Source organism: Theropithecus gelada, chromosome 4 (genome assembly GCF_003255815.1).
Source record: "Theropithecus gelada isolate Dixy chromosome 4, Tgel_1.0, whole genome shotgun sequence".
In the NCBI taxonomy this organism is placed as follows: domain Eukaryota; kingdom Metazoa; phylum Chordata; class Mammalia; order Primates; family Cercopithecidae; genus Theropithecus; species Theropithecus gelada.
This window is the reverse complement of record NC_037671.1, coordinates 115536953-115547692: the sequence shown is the minus strand read 5'-3', so window position 1 is coordinate 115547692 and position 10740 is coordinate 115536953. Positions and strand designations below refer to the sequence as shown.

At 44.1% G+C, this 10740-nt stretch overlaps 1 protein-coding gene across 1 annotated transcript in view; it reads left to right on the top strand.

Moving 5' to 3' along the window:
- Nucleotides 1–1757: 1757 nt before the first annotated feature.
- Nucleotides 1758–10740, top strand: part of PLEKHG1 (pleckstrin homology and RhoGEF domain containing G1) — a 156356-nt gene continuing 147373 nt past the window's right edge. The window contains exon 1 of the mRNA XM_025384161.1: nucleotides 1758–1996. Coding sequence (XP_025239946.1) covers nucleotides 1918–1996 — 79 coding nt within the window. The 5' untranslated portion in view covers nucleotides 1758–1917. The remainder of the gene's footprint in view (nucleotides 1997–10740) is intronic.

Sequence of the window (10740 nt, the reverse complement as noted above, 5' to 3'; positions counted from 1 at the left end):
GAGTACAGAACGGAATTTGCAGCAGCTGATGAAGTACGGCTGAATGGGCCAGGCAGTGATCCTTTAAAGCTAAACCCCATTCTGTAGTGTGCACAGAGCATGCTGCTTTGCAATATGGCTCCACCCTTGATGCTAAAAAAACCTATTAACATAAAGACTCTGCTTTTCCTACAGTTGACTCTGCCTCAGTACATCTGGTGAGCGGCAAGCCTGATGCCTGCTCCCTAAGTCCCCCCTTCCCCCACAGTTAGGCTAAGACCACCTTGCTGAAGCCATGCAGCTTCTGTGCATGGTGAGGCCTGAGCCTGCATGTCCAGACCTCGTGTTGGCAGGCCCAACGACACTCCAGAAAGAGCCACCACCTGTGGCAAAGTTGTCAGCAGCTGAGTCAGCTGCCAAAGTAAAAAGTGCACTAAAGCTGCTTACCAGGCCACGATAAAGGCCACCTGCAAGACTGCAGAAGCGAACTGTGGCACAAAACACTGTGCTGCGAGTGGCCACATGAGAAACCAGTGGGCCCACACCCACCGTGCCGCATCTGTCAGAAGCCACCATCTCTGAGGATCATTTTGTTTCTCAAGTGCCGTGTCCCTGAGCCAGTCCACCAGACGTGGAGGCTTGGGGAAAAGGCAGTGAAGACCCTCGTCACCCGGCCAGGTTCTGCCCAATTTGAGAATTTGAAACCAAGCGGGAAGACAGAGGAAGACTAGAAATTCTCACCTTTATTGCTAATAAGCTGACATTGGAGATTATGTCTCATGTCTGGGCCTGTAGGTATCTTAGTACCGAACTCAGAATCAGAACCTTCCTAGGTGACAGGCGGACCTGAGCAGCCCTTCACACACAGGAGCAGACGTTGCACCTGCAAGGGGGAGGCAAAGCGGGTGCTACTGGTGGGCAGCTCTGTGCCCTGAAAGCAGGAGTGCAGCCCGATCATGCCTGCCCAGTTTTCCCTTCCTATGCATGCCAGTCTAATTCCTGAGTCCTGCCCCCAAGAGAGGCATTTGGGGGTTAAAGAGAGACCAGGAGCTCCTGGAGGACCACCCAGATGGAGAGAACATCAGGAGTGAGGTTGAAACATGCCACACACAGCCCCACCCTCACCCCAAGACTCCTCCCTGACATTATAGTAGGAGGTCAAGTATTTGCTACAGAGTTGGATAGCATACTTAATGCTGATGGCTTTGTGCGCATCTTAACAGTTGACAACAACATCATCACAGCTTGACACACATTACTTCAATTAGCATGCGTTCTGTGTGCTCAGAACCACATTAGGCCCTAAGAGACTCCAGAGAAACACATGGCCCAATTCAGCCTCATCCTCTGTAGAGGGCAGATGGGGACAGTATTTATGTTTATGAAATTTAGAGGATAGTTGTCAACTTGTCACGACAGGACATTAGCAACAAACACCCATGAATGAAAGTTTGTTGTGAGCCATGTTGGCCTTTAAACAGCCTTCAGGATGATTCTGGTTTTCTAGATGTGTTTCCTTTCTCAGTGTGTCCCTCTTCATGAGAGGAGAGGGGTTGTATATTACAATAAGACAGGTTTGGGAGGGAAATGACTTCATGGGCTCAGTGTTGAGCTGCTTCCCTTTGCATCTCGGGGGAAGGTGTGGTTCACCCACAGCAGGTCCGGTGAAGGAAGCACGTGTGTGTGTGTGTGGAAGGGTGGCGCTGACCTCCCAGGCAGGACATTACCCTTCTTCCTCTTCCTGACCACGTTCCCACTGCAGTCACGGTCATCGCTCAGCTTCCTGTTGGGGAAAACCTTGGACACTGTGCACCCACCTGCTATAACTGGCAAACTAAGGATGACAGAGTGTTCGATGATGCTGTTCAACTTGAACCCTGAGTTGACACACGGACCGCTCTGCGCTAGTATCCAGGGCATAGGACGTCTGAAGGAAAGATGGAGCCGTTCTTGGTGGGGCGGAAGAGGCAGGAAACTGTTGCTTGGACAAATCGTATTCTGGGCCAGAGCATCACAGGCGAGTGAAATATGGGAATATTGAGGGGGCCTGGGGTGGAGGTAAGATGAGGCAATCCTATGGTATGGCACCTGCAGCCAGGGTGGTGGCAGGGGCAGTGGCAAGCAGTGGGTTTCATGGAAGGATAAAAGTATCAGGCAGCCTCCTCGGGTGGAGACCACGGGTAGATGTCCCTGGCCTCCGGGACTCTCTTCACCCAGCAATCTATGTGCTGGGTACATACGCTATACTGGGCACAAAGAAGGCTGTGATCCATGACTTTCAGAAGCCCGCAGGCTAGTAAACTGGCATCTTCATACTATCCTTGGATCAGATCCAGGCTGACAGTGTGAGCAAATATGGAAAGCTTTAGAAAATGCAGGCTCCCTGGCACTATCTTAGACCTCATAGAACAGCCATTTCAGAGCAAGTCCTGGGAATCTGCGTCCCCTTAAGTGCCCCCCGAGGCTTGGGGATAGATAATTGCATGAGACAAACTCTAACAAGTAAATCATCTCAACAGAGTACGAAAAGTACTGTGGTTGGCTGTTCAGGGAATGACGAATGCACAAAGGAGGTTCCCCTAGGTGGGAAATTCAGGTGCGGGGTTGGGGACTTGTATTTGAAATTTCAACCAGCTCCATCCACCTACTTTGTCACATACCTCCATATCGTGTCTGGTGGCTGATGGCAGCAGCTATGCAGGGGTCTCAGTGGCTGAATTTGGGCAGTTTGCTGTGCTTCCGAAATGGTTCTGGCCTACCCTGTATCTCCCCTTGGACTTCTGATTGGCCCATGGGGGATGGGGATTTTTGGATCTGTGGCAGCAGTAATGATCGAGGCCTCCAAGAAGAGCTCCATTTGGAGGGTGTTCGTAGATTTTTAATAGCCTCAATACTGCGTCCTTTAGATGTGTTTCTTTTTTTTTTTTTTTTTTTGAGACAGAGTCTGGCTCTGCCGCCCAGGCTGGAGTGCAGTGGCGTGATCTTGGCTCACTGCAAGCTCCGCCTCCCGGGTTCATGCCATTCTCCTGCCTCAGCCTCCCGAGTAGCTGGGACTACAGGCGCCCGCCACCTCGCCCGGCTAGTTTTTTTGTATTTTTTAGTAGAGACGGGGTTTCACCGTGTCAGCCAGGATGGTGTCGATCTCCTGACCTCGTGATCCGCCCGTCTCGGCCTCCCAAAGTGCTGGGATTACAGGCTTGAGCCACCGCGCCCGGCCTAGATGTGTTTCTTTTCTCAGTGTGTCCCTTTTCATGGCATGGGCAGGGGGGTGTATCTTATAATAAGACAGGTTTGGGGGGGAAATGACTTCATGGGCTCGCTGTTGAGCTACTTCCCTTTGCATCTCCGGGAAAGGCGTGGTTCACCCGCAGCAGGTCCAGTTAAGGAAGCACGTGTGTGCGTTCAGCATTGCTGCGTTTTCCCTGCCACCTCACCCTAAGGATGGGGTCAAAGTTGCCTTCTGCTTGTCTTGATAGAGGCTCTCTTCAACTCCCTACCACTCCCAGTTCTCAGCCCATGCAGTCTCCTACCGTGGAACACGAAGTTCCAAAGAGATGGTTCCAGGTGAATGCACAGCTGTGTTCCCGCCTCCTGATCCTGTCCCCAGTGAGTGACACTGGGTCATTCCTCAAGATCTCTCCTTAACCCCATCTTCCAAGACAAGACCAAACCCCACACTTGAGCACTGGGCTCCCCTGCTCTCTTCCCTGATGCCACCCCACTCCCACAAGGCCTGACCCCAGCAGAAGACAGCTTCAGCCTGTCTTATTGACTCTGGGTGTGACAGGAACAGAGATTTTGAAGGCCTCTTTGCCCTTTTCCCTAGAGAGTAGGTGGCTTTGCCCCTGAGCAGCTCTCCCCTGAACCCATCAGAGCCCAGCTCAGCCCTCTGTGGCAGACGTGGAAAAGGAATCCCACTCCAGTGAGGAAGGAGAAGCACCCCACAAGGAGGCCCAGGACACATGCCTCTCATCAAGGGCTGCCCCTCCGAGATGGTGCTGCAGGAATCCCGCCCTGAGATTGGGGTTTGGAGAGAATAGAGCCAATAGCTTCCTACTCTTCTACCATTTTAAAATCCTTTCCTGCATTTTGACTTTCCCTCTGACCACAGTGATACCAAAGGTTTTCTGAATTTTGGAAAGGTCAAAATAATAAGGTAAATGTCAACAAAATGAATATGTAAGATGTGTATCCTTGGAATACTCTTTCTTTGGTAAATTATAGTTTTATTTAAATGTGATCAGTTTTAGGTGATTCGGGGAATTTGCCCACCTCCTGCAGAAACTATCTTGATCTTATTAAATTAAATAAGATGTAACTAGGGAAGGGGAGAAAAAGAGTGAAATCAGGCATGGATCATTCCATCTGTGTAACCCATAACAGTCATAACAACAGTAAACAATACCAAAACCTCTCAGGCAGCCTACAGCTAATTCAATCTCAACTTCTACCACCTAGGCTGAATGAATATAGCTTACAGAGATGGCCAAGGGAGTCTAGAACTTTCTAGAGCTACTTGCTCCTCCCCCTGCTTCAATGCAGTCATTGGTCACTGCCCAGTGTGCCCCTGGCACCTGACCAGTAGGGGGCACATGTGAGCAGCGTCCTATATAAGCGCAGCGCAGGCACCAGCTGGTCAGGATGAGGCACCTCTACCTGGGCTCCGTAGGAGAGCTAACTGGGTCATTGGATTCGATTCATCTTTTTAAAGTCTTTGAGAGTTTACGTGATTGGGATTTTTATTAAATCTCTTAACCAACTTTCCTCATTCTCAAATGCCAGTGTAATTCTGTGAACACTCCAAACATTAGAAATACTTTTCTTATATTGTAAAGAAATTCTGTTTATGTAGAAGATGGTTCTCTTTGGAAAAACAATTGCCTGAAAGCTCTTCCAATTTAGCAAGGAACATAGTCTGAGAAAAGAGAAATAGGTACGCAGTTACATGCCCCGCCTCAGCCCTCCCACACATGGTCATTTTTGCTTGTTGAAAAATTAGACTTTAAGTGAAAACAGAAGCATCAAAAATGATCCCTTATATAAAGGAGACTGTGCTTTTATAATATTGGCCATTCTTTTCAGTTGATTGACTTTATTCCTATTCTTCATTTTTATTTTTGCTGTTGTCTGTTTTTCTCTTGTCTCACCTCCCAAGCTTTCTTTCCCTGAGCCTCCCGAGGGAGGTCTGACAACGCAAGAAGGATGAGAATGTGGGCGGGAGATGAGGGTGGGAGGAACTGCCCAGACCTGTCAGGCTTGGGTGTAGCACCTGCAAGGAGAACATGATTCTCCTGTGGTGACAGCCTGACCGGGCCCCCCCACCCACCAAGGCAGAACTACGGCGACCCGGGGAGCATGCTGCCAGCAGCCATGGTGGGGGCTCTGGTCAGAGGATGGAGGAATCGAAGCTCTCCTCGAAGGGCTGAGTCAAAACTTCTTATCCCACCGAGCCAAGATGGAATTCCAATTCAGGGTATGTTTGACACCTTGATGTGGCTGTGTGGCCCTTTGTAAAGGGTTCAGAGGGTGATCATGGGCTTGTAAGCTTTTCTCCACCTTCAAATGGAATTGACAAATCCAGAATCTGTTTTTCTTCTCAGGTTATCATAAATTGTGACTAATTTTACTTGTGGGAGGTCTATTTTCCTTTCCTATCAGACTTCAGTAGTCACATAGTACCTTCAGTAGTCACATAGTAGAAGATTATTACTACCTTCTTTTTTTCCAGAGCTGTTATTTTAAGATGGAATTCTTGTTCTGCGGTATTTGTGTTTGCCTAGTAGGATAAAAAGGGTGTACTGGCTTTTGGCAAATTTTAGTCTAAATCACATCACTTTATTATGTCTGGAATGGGAGATGGGGAGAGTACTTAATTTCTGGTTTTTCCCAGTAATTCTTTTTATTTTCTGTTTTGTTACTATTGTTTTGAGGCAACAATAGAACTAGTGACAAAAATGTAGCTTTCTTGTTAACTTAGTTCAAAGGGTTATTATGGCCTTTTTCTGAAATAAATTTTCATTAGAATGAAATACTTTGGAAATACCTGACCTCGTTCTTTTCTGTCTGGACCTTGGACTCCTTAATGGTACTTACTAGAAGGGAGCTCTTTGGTCTTGCCGATGATCAACCCATGGGAGGAACACAGTGCCAGCTGAGGAAGCAAGTCTGAGCCCAGAAGTCATAGACTCCCAGGGGCTGTTGGAGCTGGCCTGCTGCCCCTCCATGCTCTCCTCTGACCCCACGCCCTGAGAGTTTCCTAGGGAGTAAACACAAGTGTTGTTGCCTTTCAACAAATATGTATTGCAAGCAAATATATACCACATTTTTTTAAACAGTGACATGCTCTGATCTATAGCTAATCTACTTTTAAGAGGTGTAAAAAACAAATGTTATCATCTGTTTTGTTTGGACAGTGGTTTCCAGCCATACTTTTCAAGCTCACTATATTCAAGAAGAGTCCAGCCAAGAAACTCTTTTGAAAATAGCCTGATAAGTATTCATTGCAAGGTAGTAAATTTGTCATTTAACCAGGTATCCTAAAGAGACAAGGCTGTTCTATGTTCTAAACTGCCAAAAGATGAGTGATTATTTGTAAAACCTAGGCATTCAGTAAGAAGTGCAAATCACAGTATTTAAAAAATTAATCACCTGATTTTGCTCCTTTGCTTCTCAGATGAGAAAACAGAGCCCAGGGAAGTTGATTATTGAACTTCAGGCACCACAACCAATGAAGTGGCAAAGCAGGCCTGGAATCACATGTCCCAGACTCTTAATCTTACATTTTCTTTTCTTTTTTTTTTTTTTTTTTAAATTTTTTGAGATGAAGTCTCACTTTGTCACCCAGGCTGGAGTGCGGTGGTGTGATCTTGGCTCACTGCAACCTCCACCTCCCAGGTGCAAGTGATTCTCATACCTCAGCCTCCTGAGTAGCTGGGATTACAGGCACGCTCCACCATGCCCAGCTAATTTTTGTATTTTTGGTAGAGACAGGGCTTCACCATATTGGCCAGGCTAGTCTTGAACTCCTGACCTCAGGCGACCCACCTGCCTTGAACTCCCAAAGAGGCCTTCTCTCTTTGGGATTACAGGCATAAGCCACCAAGCCCAACCATTTAATCTAACATTTTCTCTCTTATCTCATACTCTCCTGAAAAATTTGACAAATTTCTGTAACAATATTCAGAGCTTTGCAAGGTAACAGAGTAAAAACATAGTAAAAACTATGCTAACGTGTAAAAGATTTTTTTAAAAACAGTGTATTGAGATATAATTCACACAATTTACCATTTAAAGTGTACAATTCAATGGTTTTTAGTATATTACATTATTTGCTTTTTAAGGTGTGGTAAAATATATATAACATAAAATTTGCTATTTTAACCATTTTAAATGTACAATTCAGTGGCATTATATTCACAATGTTATGCAACTATCACCAGTATTTTTATAATTTTTTATCACCCCAAACGAAAATTCTGTAACCAATAAGCAGTAACTCTGTTCTCCTCTTGTCCTGTCTTTAATAACTTCTAATCTATTTTCTGTCTCTATGAATTTGCCCATTTTCCTCTGGGAATTTACTAGATATTTTGTATGAGTGGAATTATCTAATATTTATCCTTTTCTGTTTGACTTTTTTCACTCAGTATTTTCAAGACCCATCCATATCAGAAGTTCATTTCTTATGACTAATGAAATGGTCTGTTCTAATTCCCTTTTATTTCATTCTCTCTCCTTTTAATACACTTTAATTTCCAACCTGGTCATGAAATCCTTTAAGTATTTTTCAATCTATTGGTATTTTTATATTTAAGTTATTTAAATACAACTTAAGTGTGAAGAGACTCTTAGGATGGTATTTATTTTCAGTTAGTTCTTTAAAGGCAGGAGCCATATGTTAATCTTTGTTAAATTCTTTAAAGGCAGGAGCCATATGTTAATCTTTGTTAAAAAAATCTTTTTTTCTCTAACAATTTGTCCAGGCCCTGGCATAGAATAAATACTTAACAAATTTATCCTGAGATGGACAGATGGATGATTCTTAAGGTTTTACTTTTAAGTATCAGAAAACAGATTTTGGCTGGGTATGGTGGCTCATGCCTGTAATCCCAACACTTTGGAAGGCCGAGGTGGATGGGTCAGCTGAGGTCAGGAGTTTGAGACCAGCCTGACCAACATGGTGAAACCCTGTCTCTAGTAAATACAAAAGATTAGCCGTACATGGTGGTACATGCCTGAAATGCCAGCTACTCAGGAGGCTGAGGCAGGAGAATCGCTTGAACCCAGGAGGCAGAGGTTGCAGTGAGCTGAGACTATGCCATTGCACTCCAACCTGGGCAACGAGAACGAAACTCTGTCTCAAAAAAAAAAAAAAAAAAAAAAGAAGAAGAAGAAGAAGTAATATGGTCTTTGAGCTTTAGTTCTTTATTCTCTGGAATAATATTCTCTTTTGACATAAAAATTTATAGTTGCAATTGTTTCATACTCCATAGAATTGGTAAATATAAAATGGTCATGTGTTGAATAATATAAGCATTTTACTGTGCCATGTCAAAAGTGAACTCAGGAAATCTGACAATGGCTAGTTCCTGCCTTTAGTGACCTTCTGTTGGTGTTTATTACTGAGGGTGATGGGAGTCTCCTGGATCCTCAACTGTGTGACTTGAGATAGGTCCTTTAAATTCATAACGGCTCTTTTATTTTATTTTATTTTGGAATTTTTATATTTTTTTAATTTTATTTTTCCATAAGTTATTGGGGGTATGGGTGGTGTTTGGTTACATGAGTAAGTTCTTTAGTGGAGATCTGTGGGATCCTGGTGCGCCCATCACCTGAGGGGCATACGCTGCACCAAATCTTGGCCCCACCAACATGTTTACTCTTTCTCAGTGCTGGGCTCAGGAGCTGACAGCAGTCAAGCCAAAACAGAAGCTGCTACTACTTCAAGAAGCCTTTTCACACCTCACTAGAGTAAGGAAATGGAACACAAAGGTTTATTTCAGTGGTTCATAGATTTCACCTCCAAATATCAAATGTAACTATACTTCTCTAATGGTTCTGTCTCCAAGTAAAGTAAGCATGCATGTATTTGTATATGAGTAGTCTGCCATTCAGCACACTAAAACACGCCCTTCCTGGGCTTCGGCTATTTCAAAAGGTGTGGGGGATGTGAGAGGAAGGGTGTAAAATGAAACCCTGGATTAGGAGTTAAAATTACTGTAGGATGTCTTTACTGGAGATGATTTCCCACACACTCTCTCAAAGATCTAATCAGGAACAAACATTTGCACATTTTATGTTGCAAACAAGTTATTTGGTTTGTTGAGTAGAATCATGGTTATTTTCATGCCTGTGTGATTTCAGGAATTCTGTTCTCCTGCTTTTGGGAAGCTGCTTCAGCTCACAGATCCCTGCCTCCCGTGAACACCTGAATGGCCTGTGGGCTGTGTTGTTCTTCTGCAACCCAGCGCATGCATTGTTCACTTTCCCCATAGTCCTTCCTCATCTGGATGATGAACCCAGTTAGATCTCCATGGCCTGATACTCTCTAAATCCACCATGGCGGGTGTCCTACACGGAGTAGGCACACAGTGAATATAGCAGTGACTTCAGAAACCTGAAATACAAGACGTTATAAAGGACAGAGCCTGGTTCTTATATACGGCCTGTGTAATCTGTCTTGATGCTTTGCAAGCCAAACCAGATACTTAAGTTATTATTGCTTTTTACATTTCAAAGGCCTACAGACTACCATTGGCCTAAATATAAAATAATAATTTCTGTCTGTAGAGCTGTACACCCTGTAGTCTAAAAGAAAGCCCTTCCTTCCTCATTTCTTAATGACAGCCTGTAATCATCTCTGAGCAATTTTTAAGATTTTTTCTAAACCACCATTTCCGTCATTATGTCGGCTGGGGAAGAGCCTCTTCTTCTATCAATAGAATGGTTCTCATTCCTTCCCAAGTCCAACCACCCACCTTGTGAGAAGAGGTCGTTGTAAATCTCAGCCAACTTTCTTTTTCAACAATTATGTTGGGAGAAATGTCAGATGATAAAATCAGTTAATCACCAAATATTTACTGAGGACTTGGGAAAAGTTTTGGGGAGCCATGGGAGAGAATATGACTGAACCACTGTACGTTCTACCCAAACTGTATTTCCTCATTCACTTCCAGCCTAGGCTTGAAGGAACAAGAGACCAGGGGTGGATCCAGGTTCCTGTCTAGCTGGGACATGGCCCATTTCCTTTGCGGGGCCTGGGAGCAGTTTGAGGAAGCCTGGTTAGGCATCTGTCAATCCCAACTGAAGTCGCTGTTTATATGGGGTGAGGAATTTTTAACCTCACCCCATATAAGGCCTAACAACTTCAGGTATGAGTAAAATGAAGACAGAAATTGCACATCACAACTTAATGTTTGTTGTGTTTATGTACTGAAAGTATTTTATGTTTGTAAACTCAAAATTAACCCCATTGTGTAAATAATGGTAATGACTATAATGGTTTAAAATAATTTACTGTATCTGTCACTCTTTTCTGATGGAATTTAATAGACTCTCATACTCTTATTTTACTTCAGATCAATAATACAACTCTTTTTCCATATTTCTTCATAATTAACTATGTAATTATCATTTGATAAAAGCCTCTTATTTTAATTAGAATAATATGATCATGGGCTAATGACTCAATAAATATTCACTGAGCAGCTGCTATGTGGAAAACTAATGGCATGCTGGAAAGAAAAGAATTTTTCCTAAGGC